Here is a 20,128-nt window from a genome sequence, read left to right as displayed (position 1 = left end):
CTTCAGAGATCTATGGAAAAACACACCAACGTCCCTTTGTTTGACTTATTTCAGAACTGACTAAAAGCTGTTCAGCCTTGCTTGCCCAAGATCCAAGGACAAAAATCTAACAGATGGCGTATAATGTGGAAACCTGAGAATAAAAAAGCATAGTATTAATTAAGCCAAGAACCAGATGCAGAAGTCTGAGGTGTAAAAGGATCTAGATGTTTTAGTGCATGAGGGACAAAATGTTAGTATCCAGGTACAGCAAGTAATTAAGAAGGGGAATGCTTTCCTTCATTTATGAGAGGAATTAAAAATAAAAGTAAGCATGGTATGCTTCAGTTATGGAAGGCATTCGTGAGATCATATATCAAATATTGCAGTTTTAAGGAGACCAAGTGAGAATGCATGTGAATGCATTGGAGGTGGTTCAGAGGAGGTTTACTTGATTGATACCTGGAATGAGCAGGTTGTCTAATGTGGAAAAGTTAGACAGACTGGGTTTGTTTCCAACTAGAGTTTAGAAGAGTGAGGAGTGACTTGATTCAAGTGTATAAGATACTGAATGGTCTTTATATGGTGGGCGTGGAAAGAATGTTTCCTCTTGTGGGTGAGTCCGGTGCTCGGGCACCTGTGTTAAAATTAGGGGTCGCCATTTTAGAACAAAGATGAGCATTTTTTTTTCTGAGGACTTTAGAATCCTCGGCCTCAGAAGGTGGCAAGAGGCAGGGTCTTTGACTATTTTAAGGTCGAGGGAGCTAGGTTCTTGTAAGGCAAAGTAATCAGTTGTGGAACTTGAAACACAAACAGATCAGCCATGACCTCATTTGATGGCAGAGCAGACTCAAAGGGCTGAATGACCTACATTTGTTCCTATTTCATGTATTCTTAATCCTTTCTGTGAACAAAAGGAACATCTTTTGGGTATATTTAATGGGTTCATATTCAAAGTTATATTTATTTTGTATTCACATTTGTGTGTGAAAAAATCCTTATATTTGTGAAGATTGTACTACCAAATGATAGTGAATCATGGACTAAATGTGCGTTGTAAGGTTTCATTCAGCTTTTATTAAAGGTTTATACAAACAACTCTAATCAGTCGGTAGAGTACAAGTCTACATTTATCTTGCAGCAAATATACAAATAAGATTCTAACATTTTAATTAGCAAGTAGAAATTTGGATTTTGAGAGATCTTGAAAGTGGATGAAGTTTGAGTAAAAAATCTCATATTTGAATTTTGTTGCAAGCATATTTCAGTTCTAAACCAGAAGTAAGGCGGTTTCGTAAACATATTTACCTCCTGAAAATAATCGAGCGTATTTACTGGAATTTGGGTGAATACACTAATTATAAGGCAATTATATTTGTTTGCAATTCTGCTTCAGGATTAGCTAAACTTCTCTATGATTCTGGACTTGTAACCTGATGTTGGGCCCAGAAACCAATTATATTTGTCAGTCATATCTGGTTAGTACAATGTCATGACTTCTATTAAAACTCAGGTAAAACATTAATTGAACTAACAATTAAGTGTCTTTAAAAACATAGAATATATTGGTAATTGGTCTTTGAAACTGAAAACTTAGATATTAGAGAAATTGTAATCTTTAAATTAAGAAGACAGCAGACAGATATAAATATAGTTTGCTATCAATACTTGGGTGCTATGTGTGTGTTAAAGAAATTAATCGATCTTCTTCGAGACCCTGCCATTAATGACCTTTGCATAGCCATTGTAATAACCATTCTTTATATCTTTCAGATCAGTAGATCTTTCATCCTGTTGGGCTGTTTTTCTGTATGTCTGTAGAAAAAGTAGTAGGAAATATTTTAGTTTTGACATCTTTTAGAAACAAATCTTAATGATGACATTGAATTGTATACTTCAACTATCAGCAAATGGGTCATTGATCACTTTTGGATTGTTTTACAGATTTCAACCCTTTGGTACACGAGTGACAACATCTGGCTTATCCAACTAAAATGTTTCTCGATCATTGTGGTTTAAGTAAAAGAGGGGCTCAATGGTGTAAACAATTTGCAAACCAATGCATCACACTGGCTGGTAGGCTGCATGTTTTCCCTGGTGTTTTTCCGACAAAGCCAGGACACACCCTAAAGAGAGATTGGTGTTGCTGATGCTGGTAGTTTGAGGGGGGGTGGGGGGGAGAGAGAGGAGAAGAGTTGGTGTGGAGGTTTGTTGGGGGGAGGGGGGCTGGGCTGGGCAGAGTAAAGAAAAAAAATATTTTAATAATATCAAGTAATTCAATATGACCTCAAGAAGACATATGCATGGATAATTTATATTCAAATCTCACTCCAGGACTTGATCATCTAGGTAAGGCACCATTGTGAAACAACATGGCATGATTTCAGATGCCATTGTGGATGAGACACAAAAGGATTGCATGCCTCCTGAAGTCACCTGAAGTCCTGGCCAACATTTCCCCTTCATTCAATCCTATCAAAAACCAATTAGCTGGCCATGTGTGAGACTTTGCTGTGGGAAAGACGATGTGAAATATTTTGGGATGTTTCGAGAAGATGAAGGGTGCTAATTAAAGTCAAGCAGGTACCACTGTCGGCAAGTGGATCTGCTTTTTACCCTGACACCCCTTGTGAAATTCAGTCCTTTGTTTCTAAAACCTTACCCACTGATAAGCTGCTTGGCTTGCAGTTATTCGGAATGTCATTGTTCATTTGAAGAAAATATTTAATGGTATCACCCTTGGATGTCACACCTAGGCGCTAAATGAATGCATTGGAAGGGAAGCGTCGAGAGAATTAGAAGTAAATGTTAAAATGTATATTTACCCTTCCAGTACATACACACTTTTAATAACACATTAACAATACATTTTCTCTTACCTTTCTGTAAAAGTTTATAAACAGGATGACCAGTGTGACCATATAGGATGACTGGAACATCAAGCAACCAAGGGGGAATCCACATGGTTTTACTACTGCACTGAGCGTGTGGATAATTGTAAACACAAACTGTACCTGAAAGAAAAGGCCAAATGGCATAATTTAAATGAAAAACATAGAACATTGTATAAGGATTTGTCATGTCTGATGAACTTGATGAAATGTTTGAAGAATCAGCTAAAGTAGTGACAGGGATATGCCTATGGATATTGGCATTTGATAAAGTTTCTCATGAGAAGTTGTTAGCCAAAATTGAAGTTGTGAAATTGAACACAAATTATTCACCTGATTATGAAATTGACTGAGCGGCTGAGACGAGTAAGGATACTGTGACTAACGTCCTCCTACAATTATCTGAATTGTGGCTTAACTGTTCAACGTATTTACTAATCACTTAGTTAATGTAATAGAAATTCACATATCCAAATTTGTCAATTACATATGGGTATCACTAGGTAGTTTAAAGAAAGCATAACATTACAAAAGATATTGATAGATTAAGGGTCTGGCACATACAGGATTAATGCGGGACTGAGTACCGCCCTTGCACTGATGCAAGAAGGCACATGACACAGACCCAGGGGTCAGTGTGATGTTGAGTAGAGACATGTATAGACTGAAATATAGACAGTTCCTAGCTTGCACCATTTACTGTACAGGTGGAAATAGTTTGAGGTGTTAATAAAGACTTGCAGCTAACTTACAGAAGACTGGGGACTTATTTAAGAGATAACGATCTTTAAACGACACTCTCCCAACTTGGTGGCAGCGAAGGGATTAAAAATGTAAAATATGGCAAAAATATAGAGACAAACCAAAATGTTGGAAGACAGAAAAGTTCAACAAAGCAGTGACCTGAAGGGAATCTCCTAAAGAAGCAGAGGTTCAGAGGAACAATTGCGCCAGAAAATGCTCCAGAGAAAGGACTGGAAGTTGAAGGTAGAGATTTAAAATTCTCTACTGCAGCAGAAGATTCAAATAAATGTAAACAAATTCAATGTGATTTGATGATTACAATGTTGTTGCTTGAATAACCCTAACCTTGATGCATTGCAATAAACTTAATTATTCAGTTGGTTTGAAGTTATTTTACTGTACCACAACTGGCACCAAAGTAATTATACAGGTTAGTTTTATGTCTGTGTTTCATAATTAAATGTTGACAGTTGCCCTGAATTACAAATTGACAAAAGCTTGCATTTATATATATCCATGTAGTAAAACGACTTAAAGCATTTCACATTAGTGCAATCAAACAAAATCTGACACCAAGCCAAAGAAGTAGACATTAAGTTGGGTAGTCAAAAACTTGGTCACAGAGCTTTTAAGGAATTTCTGAAAGAAAGAGAAGGGGAGAGGTAGAGAGGCTTAGGGAGGGACTGCCTGGAATCAAATCCTTTGGTTGAAGGGACGGGTACCAATGGTGGAACAAAGGAATTGGGGAATGCATGAGGTGACAGTTGAAGGAATGCAAAGTTCTCAGAGTTGTAGAGATGGAAGAGGTTACAGAGATTGCAAAGGGTAAGGCCATGGAGAGATTTGAACATGATAATTTTAAAATCAAAATTTTGGTAGACCATGAGACTATGCAGGTCAACGAGTACCGGTATAATGTTGAGTTAGATTGGGTATAAATTAGGCTATGGGTAGCAAGGTTTTAGATAACCTCAAATTTATAGAGAGTGGAAGATGGGATGCTGGCCAGTAGACCAGTGACACAGTCAAATCTGAAAGTGGCAAAAGTATGCATGCGGATTTGAGCAGAAGGTGGGCTGAAGCTGAAGCAGAGATAGGTGATACCACGGAAATTAACATAAGCAATCTTGATGATGAAGCTGATATGGAATAGTCTGGTTCCATCTGAGACCGTGACCAGAGAAGGAGGTAGACTCTGTGTCAAGTGATAGGTAACCAAATTAGTAGAAAATTGATGTCTGAGGGGCTGGGGGAGCAGTTTAAAATGGATAATTCTTAAAAATAGGCAAATCACAATTAACTCTCATTTGTTGATTAAAATACAAGTAGGGTGCCAACTTTGTAACCCGTCTGTTGCCATGATTTCTGAATGTGACCTGCACTGCCCATGCTGTCCACAGCCTCTGTGCATCAGCAGGAGGTCCGATATGGAGTGCCCCACACTAAAAGCTAGACTGTAACCATTGATGGGCAGGTACTTTGTAGCTGCTGGATGTATTGAGGTCAATAGTGTGCTATACATCAATCAAAAATGGCTGAGCATGAAAATAAGTCGGCACCAAGGTTTCTGGATGTTACACTAATGCTACACTAGTTAAAGGGATGGAAAGAAGAGTATTTCCTGAACCCTTTGGAGTGGTGGGTGAGGTGGAACAATATCTCCAGAAAAACACTAAGAAGATAACGAAAAGGGATAGGAGATCAATGCCAGGAGAATGACTACGTGAACATAGATAAAGTGCAGGAAATTAGCTCTTAGGAACTGCAGCACCAGCCTCAACCACAGTTCAATTCACCATCGCTCACCGATCAATTATCTTTACCAATCAAGATGTTTCACTTCACCCTCAGATACTTTGCACCCTTGAAAAACTCAAACCCACATGCTGCATTCAAGGCCAGGAATTCTGCCATTCTACCACAACACCTGTATTATGCTCACTAATACCTGCCACTCTTTATTGTCACACTTTTCCTTTCAATCACAATCTAATCTGAACGAGAAGCCACAGATGGTGTAGGCATGGCTATTTTACTTGATCTCCTCCCCTCACCATAACTCTTCCTTGTTATGTTTCCCTTTCAGATACCAAAGAACTGCAACCTGCCTTGTAAATGGGAGGGCAAGAAGATGGTGAAGTTTCACAGTCGCCAGCCCAGATGCTGATACTTGTGTGTTAGCGGATAACAGAGGGGCACATGCAGTGAGTCAGTGCAAGAGGAAAAGATAACATGGGGGCACAGGTAGTGAGTAAGTACAAGAGGAAAGAGATAGCATAGGGGCACATGCAGTGAGTCAGTGCAAGAGGAAATATAGCATAGGGGCACATGCAGTGAGTGCAAGAGGAAAATATAGCATAGGGGCACTTGCAGTGAGTCAGTGCAAGAGGAAAAGATAGCAAAGGGGCACATACAGTGAGAGTGCAAGAGGAAAGATGGCATAGGGGCACATGCAGTGAGTAAGTGCAAGAGGAAAAGATAGCATAGGGCACATGCAGTGAGGGTGCAAGAGGAAAGATGGCATAGGCGTACATGCAGTGAGTGAGTGCAAGAGGAAAGAGATAGCATAGGGGCACATGCAGTGAGTGAATGCAAGAGGAAAAGCTAGCATAGGGCACATGCAGTGAGTGAATGCAAGAGGAAAAGCTAGTATAGGGCACATGCAGTGATTGTGCAACAGGAAAGATGGCATAGGGGCACATGCAGTGAGTGAGTGCAAGAGAAAAGACAGCATAGGGGCACATGCAGTGAGAGTGCAAGAGGAAAAGATAGCATAGGGGCACATACAATGAGAGTGCAAGAGGAAAAGATAGCATAGGGGCACATGCAGTGAGAGTGCAAGAGGAAAAGATAGCATGGGGCACATGCAGTGATTGTGCAACAGGAAAGATGGCATAGGGGCACATGCAGTGAGTGAGTGCAAGAGAAAAGACAGCATAGGGGCACATGCAGTGAGAGTGCAAGAGGAAAAGATAGCATGGGGCACATGCAGTGAGAGTGCAAGAGGAAAAGATAGCATAGGGACACATGCAGTGAGTCAGTGCAAGAGAAAATATAGCATAGGGGCACATGAGTAAGTGCAAGAGGAAAGAGCGTACGGGCACATGCAGCGAGTGAGTGCAAGAGGAAAGAGATAGGATAGGGACACATGCAGTGAGTCAGTGCAAGAGAAAATATAGCATAGGGGCACATGCAGTGAGTCAATGCAAGAGGAAAAGATAGCATAGGGGCACATGCAGTGAGTAAGTGCAAGAGGAAAGAGATGGCATAGGGGCACATGCAGTGAGTGAGTGCAAGAGAAAAGATAACATAGGGGCACATGCAGTGCGTCCATGCAAGAGGAAACAATAGAAGAGGTGCTAGATGCTGGTGGATGTATACATTGAAATGCTTACAGTGCTGAAAATTAAACCAAAATCCTGAATTCAAAGCCATGCTCTACTGGAGGGAGCAGCTTATAGGAACATGAGAACAGGCAAACGCAACAGAAAAGGCACTGGGGTGATTATATCTTTTATTTGAATGTGTATTTTGTGTTGGCTTTTATTGTGCACACTGGCAAAGAGTATGGTTGGATGGTCAATGAGAGAGGAATGATAGGTATTTATTGGTGAACCAACAACTAAAGGTCCACGTTATTGGCATTGCACATTCCTTCTTCTTGTAGTATCTGGATTGAAAAAGGATTGTGTAGATTGCAGCCTCCCTTCCATTCCATTCTCTTTCACTGCCTCTGCGGCCTCCTCATGGTGCTGCTGCTCCTCAGCTTCTCACCTGACAGATGGTGGAAAGCCTGTTACCTCGTGCTGGCAAGGTTATGTAGCATGCAGCATGCAGCATACCATGACAACATACCATGAGACCTACTCAGCTGAGTACTGTAGGACTTCTGCAGACTGGTCCAGACAGTGGAATCCATGCATTATGACGTCAATACTCTAAGATTTCTTGTGGCTGCCTGGCTCTTGTAAGCCTGCCAGACATGTCGTTCGGTGACATAAGCCACATTGTCAATGGATAACCCTTGTCACATAATAGCCACCTTTTGGTTTTCCATGGTAGGTTGACATACAGCTGACACAGACGACTGCTGCAGAATGAACGCATCAAGATTATTACCAGGATACCAGGTATTCACCTGCACAATTAGTTGTTTGTGGTCTCACACCAGCTGGGAGAGTGAGATTCCTTGTGGTTTCAGGTACCTGGAATAGCTGACCAGAGGCACAGACAAAGCAATGTATGTGCAGTCAATGGCACTCTGCACCATGGGGAAGCCTACAATCTTTGTAACCTTTGTGCTTGCTTCGCCTGTTTCCCTCCGCCAAGAGAGAATGATACAAAGCTGTGTCTCTATGCCAAGAGAGCCTTGGTGGCTTTTTTTATGCAGCAGTGCACTGCAAACTGAGAGATGTTGCTTATATATCCAGCAGCAGCTCAGAAGGAGTCGGGTGCATAAAGGTTCAGTGCCATAGTCACATTCAATATGAGTCTTTGCCCTGCTCCAGGATTGGATTGCAGCAATTGGCAGATTTCTTTATTGAAGATGTCCCAAGCATTGGTCATTGCTGTTACTCGGGTACTTGAATTTCTCCCAAAATAACCTCTGTTGATATGGCCTTCTGCTGAGAACCCTCCTTCTCCCCCTCCTCTCCTAGTAGCTTGTCCCGCTCATCATGACTTCTGTTCGTTTAACCAGTAATGTGCAATGCCAACTAGTGCATCAATGCCTGGGAGAAAGTGGCCTGTGAAGAAAACTTAATGTCAGAAAAAAGTAGTTCAGCCAACTTTAACCAATTTATGGAAAGAACACATTATGCAGAGAATTGTACCAACAGCTGGAAGGGAAAAATAGCAACTAGCCTGTAACAAATTGATGATCCTATTAAGTAGTACTGGTGGTGATGTTTTAACGTTGTATTTAGCTGTAATGTGTAAGGTTGTGTAAAGTTAGAGTGTGTGATCTGAGCATGGAGCTCCACAATGGCAGATCTAGCATTAAATCAGCTGATCTGATATCCTCCTCGACAAGATGTCACTTTGTCAGTGTACTTCTGCAAGGATCTTTGCAAAGGTGTTGCCAGTGTACTTCTCACCAATGCCTTTCTCGATCCTTAAGGGGCTTAAGACACCCAACAAATAAGGAATGCACATCCCAATTTTTCCCCAATGACTTCAGCCATTAATTAGAAGAAATTTCTGTTCGCTCAGGAGTGGATGTGAGATAAGCAGTGTTACAACACAATGGAATCACAACTAATTTTGGACACTGTATTTTGAGTTTTGCAAGAACGTGCTGGTTGGTTATGGTCAGGGTAGCACAAGTGATTAGCCCTGTGGCTTCACAGTGCCAGGGTCCCAGATTCGATTCCCAGCTTCGGTCACTGCCTATGTGGCGTCTGCACATTCTCCCCGTGTCTGCGTGGGTTTCCTCTGAGTGCTCCGGTTTCCTCCCACAGTCCAAAGACGTGCAGGTTAGGTGGATTGGCCATGATAAATTGCCCTTAGTGGCCAAGAAAAAGGTTAGGAGGGGTTATTGGGTAGCGGGGATAGGGTGGAAGTAAGGGCTTAAGTGGGTTGGTGCAGACTCTGGACCTAATGGCCTCCTGCACTGTATGTTCTATGTTTCTTGCATGTACATTGTATTTTGAGTTTTGCAAGAATGTGCTGGTTGGTTATGGTCAGTATCTTGCCTGTTGCAAACAGTCAAAGAGGGATATGGTGTTTGACACAACCCACCAGTCTTTGGGACATACCCAACATGGACTGCAGCCATTTAAGAAGGCAGCTCACAACCACCTTCTTAAGGGCAATTAGGGATGGGCAATAATGTAGGCCTAGCCAGCATTCCCACATCCCATGATGAATAAAATAAAGTCACACTGACATTTAATTCCAATATCACATGTGAAATTGATATTAGATGTGATTCTGTGATTGAACATTTGCTGATCATTCCTGGGTGTACTAAGAATTACACAAACAATGAATTTAAAGTTATCAGTTAGGCTTGCAGTGTGGCTCAATTATCCATGCTAGAAGCATGATGTATTGATACACAGTCCATGGTCCTTTGCAGACCGAAAGAACACTGCACCAGTTTCAACTAAACAAATAGGTGACAGCCATTCTCCGGTTCATTCCCCAGGGCAATGGCCTGACCAATCAGTCAACCTGCCTGGTTTAAATTTAAACAAAGCTTGGCAGTTAACAGTCAGCCATCAATTAACTGGTGCATTCTCCTTGGCAATGCTTCTACCTAATCAATCAATTTGCTGACTAATCAGCACACAATCAAGTCACTTACTGACCAGTCAGCACTCATGAAGTCTAAATAATGTTCCCTTTCCATTTCATATTCTTACGAATGTCCTGATGAGTACAATATGAAAAGCTTCGACATATCATTTTTTCAGAGATACTGAAGTTCTGTCTTACCAAACGATTATTTTTGGCAACACTAAAACTAACCCAAGTTGATATGCAACTTAGTTGCTATCACCCCGATGGAGGTCATGAGATCTGGCCTTTAAGGAGGTGGGGCTTCCCCTTAACAAGGAGACCCCAACACACATAAAAACCTCGAACTGGGTGCAAGTTGAGGGAGGAAAACCTTAAAGGAGTGGAGAAGATTGGATTTGTATTTTATTGCAATAAACCTTGTTCGTTAATTTCTACTCATCATCTGTGTTCTGCTTACCATGGATTCAATACTAGCTTATAAATACGGCGTTCTGAGGACAGCTTTACATACTCTAGTACTACTTTGACAGTGGATCTCTAAAACGTCTGAGGTACAGAGAGTGAATACAGGTAAACCCAAATTAAAGTGCATTCTAAGAATTTGTTTTCCTTTCAGCACAGTTAGAAATTAGTGATATTCATCACAGAACACTACTTCCTTATTTGCTTTGGCGTGAATATGCACTTGCTCAAGCTATTAAAAACAATCTGCAGCTTTGCTGATTTCCTCCCTGACCCTGCTGCTCATTGACCCTCCCCCTCATGCCCCCTCCCACTCCCTCTCACGCTCCCTCCCCCTCACGCCCCCGCCCCCTTGCTCATGGCCCCTTATGCCCCCTCCCCCTCATGCCCACTCCCCCTCATGCCCCCTCCCCTCACACGCCCTCCCTCAATCCCCCTCCCCTCACTCACCCTCCCTCTCCCCTCATTCACCCTCCCCCTCACTGACCCTCACACCCCCTCCCCCTCACTCCCCACCCCCTCCCCCTCACTCCCCACCCCCCTCCCCCTCACTCCCCACCCCCCTCCCCCTCACTCACCCCCCTCCCCCTCACTCACCCCCTCCCCCTCACTCACCCCCCTCCCCCTCACTCACTCCCCCTCCCACGCACCCCTCCTCCCCCTCCCACTCACTCACATACCCCCCTCCCACTCACTCACCCCCTCCCCCTCCCACTCACTCCCCCCTCCCCCTCCCCCTCACTCACCCACCCACCCCTCCCCCTCCCCCTCACTCACCCACCCACCCCTCCCCCTCCCCTCCCCCTCCCCCTCACTCACCCACCCACCCCCTCACTCATCCACCCCTCCCCCTCACTCACCCACCCACCCCTCCCCCTCACTCCCCCTCCCCCCCACCCCCACTCCCCCTCCCACCCTCCCCCACCCTCCCCCTCCCACCCTCCCCCACCCTCCCCCTCCCCCTCCCCCACCCTCCCCCACACCCCCCCTCCCCCACACTCCCCCCTCCCCCACACTCCCCCTCCCCCACACCCCCACACCCCCACACCCCCCCTCCCCCACACCCCCCCTCCCCCACACTCCCCCTCCCCCACACTCCCCCTCCCTCCCCCTCCCCCTCCCTCCCCCTCCCCCTCCCTCCCTCCCCCTCCCCCACACTCCCCCTCCCCCACACTCCCCCTCCCCCACACTCCCCCTCCCCCACACTCCCCCTCCCCCACACTCCCCCTCCCCCACACTCCCCCTCCCACACACTGCCCCTCCCACACACTGCCCCTCCCACACACTCCCCCTCCCCCACACTCCCCCTCCCCCACACTCCCCTCCCCCTCACCCTCACTCACCCTCCCCCTCCCCCTCACTCACCCTCCCCCTCACCCTCACTCACCCTCCCCCTCACCCTCACTCACCCTCCCTCCCCCACCCTCCCTCCCCCACCCTCCCTCCCCCTCCCCCTCACTCACCCTCCCCCTCACTCACCCTCCCCCTCACTCACCCTCCCCCTCACTCACCCTCCCCCTCCCCCTCCCCTTCACTCCCCCTCCCCTTCACTCCCCCTCCCCCTCCCCTTCACTCCCCCTCCCCCTCACTCCCCCTCCCCCTCCCACTCACCCTCCCCCTCACTCACCCATTCTTGAAACAATATATAGATAGTCCAACTAGGGAACATAAGAACATAAGAACTAGGAGCAGGAGTAGGCCATCTGGCCCCTCGAGCCTGCTCCACCATTCAATTAGATCATGGCTGATCTTTTGTGGACTCAGCTCCACTTTCCGGCCCGAACACCATAACCCTTAATCCCTTTATTCTTCAAAAAACTAGCTATCTTTACCTTAAAAACATGTAATGAAGGAGCCTCAACTGCTTCACTGGGCAAGGAATTCCATAGATTCACAACCCTTTGGGTGAAGAAGTTCCTCCTAAACCCAGTCCTAAATCTACTTCCCCTTATTTTGAGGCTATGCCCCCCTAGTTATGCTGTCACCCGCCAGTGGAAACAACCTGCCCGCATCTATCCTATCTATTCCCTTCATAATTTTAAATGTTTCTATAAGATCCCCCCTCATCCTTCTAAATTCCAACGAGTACAGTCCCAGTCTACTCAACCTCTCCTCATAATCCAACCCCTTCAGCTCTGGGATTAACCTAGTGAATCTCCTCTGCACACCCTCCAGCGCCAGTACGTCCTTTCTCAAGTAAGGAGACCAAAACTGAACACAATACTCCAGGTGTGGCCGCACTAACACCTTATACAATTGCAACATAACCTCCCTAGTCTTAAACTCCATCCCTCTAGCAATAAAGGACAAAATTCCATTTGCCTTCTTAATCACCTGTTGCACTTGTAAACCAACCTTCTGTGACTCATGCACTAGCACACCCAAGTCTCTCTGAACAGCGGCATGCTTTAATATTTTATCGTTTAAATAATAATCCCGTTTGCTGTTATTCCTACCAAAATGGATAACCTCACATTTGTCAACATTGTATTCCATCTGCCAGACCCGAGCCCATTCACTTAACCTATCCAAATCCCTCTGCAGACTTCCAGTATCCTCTGCACTTTTCGCTTTACCACTCATCTTAGTGTCATCTGCAAACTTGGACACATTGCCCTTGGTCCCCTACTCCAAATCATCAATGTAAATTGTGAACAATTGTGGGCCCAACACGGATCCCTGAGGGACACCACTATCTACTGATTGCCAACCAGAGAAACACCCATTTATCCCAACTCTTTGCTTTCTATTAAAAGGGGCCATACTGGACCTGGTATTGGGGAATGAGCCCAGCCAGGTGATTGAAGTTTCATTAGGGGAGCATTTTGGGAACAGTGACCATAATTCAGTAACTTTTAAGGTACTGTTAGATAAAGATAATAGTAGTCCTCGGGTGAAAGTGCCTAATTGGGGGAAGGAATATTAGGCAGGAACTGAAGAATCTAGATTGGGGGCAGATGTTTGAGTTGTTCAGAACTCAGTACCAGCATATTCCTGTGAAGAAGAAGGATACGTATGGCAAGTTTCAGGAACTTTGGATAATGAGGGATATTGTGAGCCTAGTCCAAAAGAACAAGTCGCCATACTACCAGAAGGATGTGGAGGCTTTGGAGAGGAACTTAAGAGGTTTACAGGATTTACTGATATGGAGAGCTTTAGCTATGAGGAGAGGTTGGATAAACTCGGTCTGATCTCACTGCAGCAATGGAGGTTGAGGGGCTGATAGAAGTCTCCAAAATTATGAGGGGCATGGACCGAGTGAATTGTCAGAAGATTATTTCCATGGTGGAAGAGTTAATTAGGAAACGTAGGTTGAAAGTGTGAGGGGCAAAGTTTGGAGGAGATTACACAGAGGGTGGTGGGTACCTGGAACTCGCTGCCGGAGGAGTTGGTGGAAGTAGTTACGATAGTGATGTTGAAGGGCATCTCAAACATATAAATAGTATGAGAATAGAGGGATACGGACCCCAGAAGTATGGACGATTTTACGTTAGACAGTCATCACAGGCTTAAACGGCCGAAGGGCCTGTTCCTGTGTTGTACCTATCTTTTTTCTTTGTTCACTGACCCTCCCCTTCAGTCTGCCTCCCCTTCTCTGACCCTCACTCCCCCTCACCCTGACTGACCATCACTGACCCTCCCCCTCACTGATCCTCCCATTCCACTCTCCAAACCCCCTCACTCCCACCCCAACCCACCTTATCACTGTCCCTCCTGCTCCCTCCCTCAATCCTCCAACACACTGATCCGCCCGATAGTCTCCCTTCCCCGACTCTCCCGTCCCGCTCCTTCTCCTAAACCTCCCATTGGCTGCCTCAACGCAACCGTCTGCCTCAACTCAAAAGTCCCGTTTTAGCTCCTGATCCTACCATTTGAAAATGAAATGAAATGAAATGAAAATCGCTTATTGTCACGAGTAGGCTTCAAATGAAGTTACTGTGAAAAGCCCCTAGTCACCACATTCCGGCGCCTGTTCAGGGAGGCTGTTATGGGAATCGAACCGTGCTGCTGGCTTGCCTTGGTCTGCTTTCAAAGCCAGCGATTTAGCCATGTGAGCTAAACAGCCCCATTTTCTGACTCCTTGCTCTAGCTCCTGACCTTCTTGCTACATTTCCTGATCCTCCTGTTGAATCCTCTTGCCAACCCTCCTGCTCATTCTCCTGACACTCACACTCACCACCTCCTATGCAAGTCCCTCCATGCCCTCTTTTCAGTTCTTCTCACTCATCATGCCATTCCCTGCTTCCCACTTGCCACTCCTCACACTCTTTCGTACTTCCTCCTAAACGCCATCTCTCTCCCAAGTCCATGTTCACATTGAGGGCTTGGGAAAGTGGCAGCGAGTGAGAAGCAGTGAGGGTTCTGGAGAGGGAAGTGGGAAGGGGAGGTCTGGTAGGGCTGAACTGGAAGTGGGAAGCGGCCAGCTGCAGGTAATTAGAAAGAGTTACTAAGTGGGTTTTTGAGCCACTTAGATTCAAGGTAGTCATTAGGTTTTTAATGTAAAAACTGCAGATCAAGGTCCTAATCTATCCTGATTACATGTTTTCCTATGTGTAAGTAATTTAACACGGTTTTACTGCGCACACTAATTTTTATGAACAATTTAGTAGTGCAAAAACAGGGATAGTTGGACAGCAATGAGTTACCAAGGAATTTCACATTTTATTTACTCTAAGTAAATCGAAGGTTGTCTAACTGATGGGCAACAGAGTTGGTACAAGGGGAGCTTTTTCAGGATGGCAACCTGGTAACTCGTTGAATTCCACAGGGATCAGTGCTGGGGCATAATTATTTACAATATATATGAATGACTTTGAAGAAAAAGTAAATGCACTATTACCAAAAATAGTGGGAATGCAAGTGGCGACATAAGGGTCTACAGAGGGATACAGATAGGTTCGGCGAGTGCTTAAATCACAAAAAGCTAGCATGCAAGTTCAGCAGGTAATTGGGAAGGCAAATCGAATGTTGCCTGAAATACTGTGAACCGTTTTGGTTCCCTTATCCGAGGAAAGAAAAACTGACATCGCAGGCAGTCCGAGAAGGTTCACTAGGTTGATCGCTGGTATGGAGGGATTTTCTTATGAGGAGGACCCCGGGAAGCACCGAGGATCAGAGAGACCTTGGTGTGTGTGTACACCAGTCCCTTAAGGTAGCAGAGCAGGTGGATGCAGTGGTTAGGAAGGCATATGCTATACTTGCCTTTATTAGCCGAGGCGTAGAGTTTATCATAGAATTTACAGTGCAGAAGGAGGCCATTCGACCCATGGAGTCTGCACCGGCTCTTGGAAAGAGCACCCTACCCAAGGTCAACACCTCCACCCTATCCCCATAACCCAGTAACCCCACCCAACACTAAGGGGCAATTTTGGATATTAAGGGCAATATATCATGGTCAATCCACCTAACCTGCACATCTTTGGACTGTGGGAGGAAACCGGAGCACTCGGAGGAAACCCACGCACACACAGGGAGGATGTGCAGACTCCGCACAGACAGTGACCCAAGCTGGAATTGAACCTGGGACCCTGGAGCTGTGAAGCAATTGTGACCTCAACCCCTCTCCTCCCTCCCAGAACCAGGATAATGGGCACGATTCTCCGAGCACTGTGCCGGGCTGGAGAATCACCGCAACCGCGCCATGACGCCCCGACGCCGGCGCGCGATTCTCCGAGGTGTGGAGAATCGGCACCATTTGCGCCGGCGCGTTTGACGCAGCGTTAGCCGCAGGCAGGGATGTTATGCTGGAACTGTATAAACCTTTGGTTAGGCCACAGCTAGAGTATTGTGAGCAGTGCTGGAATCCACATTACAGGAGCGATGTGGTAGCATTGGAAACGGTGCAGAGGCGATTTACCAGGATGTTGGAAAATGGGATTAGAATGGTTAGGTTGTTTCTGTGCTGTGTGATTCTATGAGCCTATGAGAGGTTGAGTGGATTGGGCTCATTGGTGTTTAGAAGAATGAGAGATGATCTTATTGAGACATGGAGGATTTTCAGGGGCCTTGACAGAATCGATTCTGACAGGATGTTTCCCTTGTGGGAGAGTCTAGGACCAGAGGGTATAATCTCAAAGTAAGGTGTCACCCATTTAAGACAGAGATGAGGAGAATCTCTTCCCTCTGAGGGGGATCTGTGAATTGGTTTACATGGAGAGCTGTAGAGTCTGGATCATTAAGTATGTTCAAGGCTGAGAAATACAGATTTTGAGAAATTAAGGGAATCGAGGGTTATGGGGATAAGGTAAGAAAGTGGAGCTGAGGATTATACCAGATCAGTCATGATCTCATTGACTGGTGGAGCAGACCAGACCCGATGGGCTGAGTGGCCTATTTCTGCTCCTACATCTATAGTGACAGGGTACCTCAGTGCTTTAATTCTTTGAGTAATTTAAACTGTTAGAGCAAAGCTGTGCTGATTTAAGGGAGATTCATAGAGCGTAAGATTCGTAGAGCGCAAATTATCGGGCGGGATTGAACAAAAATTGAACCGAGTCCCATTTTGGGCGCGTTTAGTCGGGTGTATCCTGACGCTTACAGCACCAAGAACAATCCTACTATTAAATGGGATTCTATTTAATTTCTGTGCCTCAGCGAGGAATTCCCAGCCGAGGCCACACTTAGTCCCATCTCCTGTACGAATGATCTCGCCAGTGCAGGAAGAGGTTGGGATGCCTCAGTGCCCCCCCCCCCCCACCAAAACATAAATTAGGGGTTGTTGAGTCCCCACACACCACCTCATAAGGGCAGGGCACCACTGGGCCTGATCCCCAGTGCAGGCAAGATGCCACCCAAGCACCTTGGCAGTGCCAGCCCTGCACCTTGACAATACCACCTGGGCAGCCTGGGGTAGAACTCAGATGGTACTGTCAGGGTGACAGGCTGGCAATGCCATGATGCCCAGGTGGCATCAGGGTTGTCAGGGTACTGCTCAGAGCCCATTCAACCAGGGATGCCCGATCGCCTGGGAGATCTCCCCAAGTTCCGATACACCTGGTCCACATTAGTGGAGACCATTAGTGGAGACCAGTTCTATAAAACGCTCGCTAGGGCTCTCCAAGGCACAGGGGATAGATCCCGTACCTTGGATAACTCCAAAGAGAACATAATTAAGGGAGCGTGACTGCACACTTGAATATGCAAATCTGGGTGTGGACGTGTTCCAGATCGCAACGCATCCCGAGATCCCATTAGATCACGCGAGGCATAACGAGCCGGAGAAATCTTATGAGAGGCCTCTCACGAGATTTGATGTCTGCGTACTGAGTTGGGCATGGCCGTTAGATTGTGCGTACGAACTCTGGTTGTGCCACCTTTTTGGGCTCTTGACGTTATCAATAATTTAAAAATTAAATCCATCTTTTGCATCAACATCTGTCTACGTGAACTTTAGTCAGAATTATTGGCTAAGCAGATGTGAATGAGGATTATTACAGGGTAGTATTGTGGGAAATGTTGCTGTTCTGCTCATATATCAGTGCTTGGTAATTTCCTACAACACAAAAATATATGTAAAATAGACAATGAAGTGTCTTGGTATTTTGTTTTACGGTTTCAATCTTAACTCAGCGATAGTACTCTTACCGCTAAGTCAGTGAGTTCTGGTTTAAAGCCTTACTCCAGAGACGAGCACATAACCTTACAAAAAAACAGGGCATATCCAACCCAGCCAATTACAGCCCATCAGTCTACTCTCCATCGTCAGCAAAGTGATGGAAGATGTCAGCAACAGTTCTATCAAGTGCACTTACTCAGCAAATACCTGCTTGCTGACACTCAGTTTTGGTTCCACCAGGGTCACTGGACACCTGACCTCAATACAGCTTTGGCCTCAACATGGACTAAAGAGCTGAACGCCCGAGGTGAGGCGAGAGTGACTGCTCTTGACTAAAGGTGGCATTTGACGGAGTATGGCACCAAAGAGCCATGGCTGGAGTCATTGGGAAGCCATGGCTGGAGTAATTGGGAATCGGAGGAAAACTCTCTGCTGATTCGAGTCATACCCAGCACAAAGGAAGGTGGTTGTAATTGTTGTAGATCAGTCATCTCAGCCCCAGGACATTACTACTGGAGTTCCTCAGGGTAGTGTCCTAGGCCCAACCATCTTCAGCTGCTTAATCAATGACCTTCCTTTCATCATAACATCAAAAGTGGGGATGTTCACGGATGACAACCCAATGTTCAGCGCCATTTGCAACTCCTCAGATACTGAAGCAGTCCATGTCCAAATACAGCAAGACCTAGACAATATCCAGACTTGGGCTGAAAAGTGGCAAGCTACATTCATGTCACACAAATGCCAAGAAATGACCATCTCCAACAAGAGAGGATCCAACTTTCATCCCTTGACATTAAATGGCATTACGATCGCTGAATCCCAAATATCAATATCCTGGGGGTTGCCATTAACCAGAATCTGAACTGGACAAACCATACAAATACTGTGGCTCCCAGAGCAGGTCAACGGCTAGGAACCCTGCAGTGAGTAATTCACCTCCTGACCCACAAAAGCCTGAGTGCCATCTACAAGGCACAAGCCAGAGGTGTGATGGAATACTCTCCACTTGCCTGGATGAGTGGAGCTCCAACAACACTCAAGAAGCTTGACACCATCCAGGACAAAGCAGCCCCGCTTGATTGCTACCCCTCCCACAAAGAATCGAACTCTCCACCACTGACTAAAACAGTGGCAGCCATGTGTACCATCTACAAGATGCACTGTAGGGACTCACCAAGGCTCCTTAGGCAGCACTTTCCAAACCCAGGACCATTACCGTCTAAAAGTCAAGAGCAGCAGATACCTGGAAATATCACCATCTGGAGGTTCTCCTCCAAGTCACTCACCATCCTGATTTGGAAATATGTCGCCGTTCCTTTACTTGGTCAAAATCCTGGAATTCCCTCCCTAGTACCACCCTGGGTGTCCAGACACCTCAGGGACTGCAGCGATGCAAGGAGGCAGCTCACCACCACCTTCTGAAGAGTGACTAAAAATGGGCAATAAATGCCAGCCTAGCCAGTGACCCCCACTTCCCATAACTGGATTTAAAACAAATGAAACAGTTGAATTGGTCATTGCTGTTTGTCGAACCTTGCTGTGTGCATGCACTTGTCATTACAACAATACAATTACATTACAACAATGACCATATTTCAGAAGTAATTAATTAGCTATGAAGTTCTTTGTATTGTGAAAGGTGCTACATAAGTACAAGTTTTTTCTTACCAGCTGTGCCTGTGTAAGGTATTTTTTCCACCAAAGATATGGCTGCATGGATGGAAAAGTGGACAGACCATAATATGAGTACATTAATACATGGATAAAACTGTTCAAAGTTGGACCAAAGAAACCTGCAATGAAACAAAGTGAGAGTAAAATGACAATCTCCAGGAGCATATATGCTGTTTCAACACAACGTTTAAGCACAATGTCAACTTTATAACTTAGCTTGCATTAAATTGTGCATTACAAAAAATCCCAAGGGCTCCACATGAAAAAATGTCATCAAGACAATGGATGAAATAAGAGAAGGGTGACTAAAAGCTTGTTCAATGTGATGGGCTTTAAAGAGGACTTAAAAGAAAGTGGGCTTTGCAGAGAATTTGAATGGAGTTTGGCAATTGAAGACACATCCACCAATGATGAGAACAATAGAATCATACAGCGCTTAAGGCCATTCAGCCCACTCTACAGAACCCTCCAGACCCGCTTCCTCTGCATAGACCTACAAATGCTTCTTTTTCAAGTATATATCCAAGATCCTTTTGCAAACTATTAAATTTGCTTCATCATCTTTTCAGGCAGTGCT

General features: G+C 45.4%; 1 protein-coding gene across 1 annotated transcript in view; it reads right to left on the bottom strand.

The window, feature by feature from the left end:
• Positions 1 to 1,029: 1,029 nt before the first annotated feature.
• elovl2 (ELOVL fatty acid elongase 2) overlaps positions 1,030 to 20,128 on the bottom strand; it is a 224,546-nt gene continuing 205,447 nt past the window's right edge. The window contains exons 6-8 of the mRNA XM_038797149.1: positions 19,546 to 19,670; positions 2,859 to 2,993; positions 1,030 to 1,794 (exon numbers count right to left, since the gene is read on the bottom strand). Of these exons, the coding sequence (XP_038653077.1) occupies positions 1,675 to 1,794; positions 2,859 to 2,993; positions 19,546 to 19,670 (380 nt within the window). The 3' untranslated portion in view covers positions 1,030 to 1,674. The remainder of the gene's footprint in view (positions 1,795 to 2,858; positions 2,994 to 19,545; positions 19,671 to 20,128) is intronic.

Source organism: Scyliorhinus canicula, chromosome 5, assembly GCF_902713615.1.
Source record: "Scyliorhinus canicula chromosome 5, sScyCan1.1, whole genome shotgun sequence".
Classification (NCBI taxonomy): Eukaryota; Metazoa; Chordata; class Chondrichthyes; order Carcharhiniformes; family Scyliorhinidae; genus Scyliorhinus; species Scyliorhinus canicula.
Note: the sequence above shows the minus strand (reverse complement) of the source record. Positions and strands in the feature narration are given on the sequence as shown.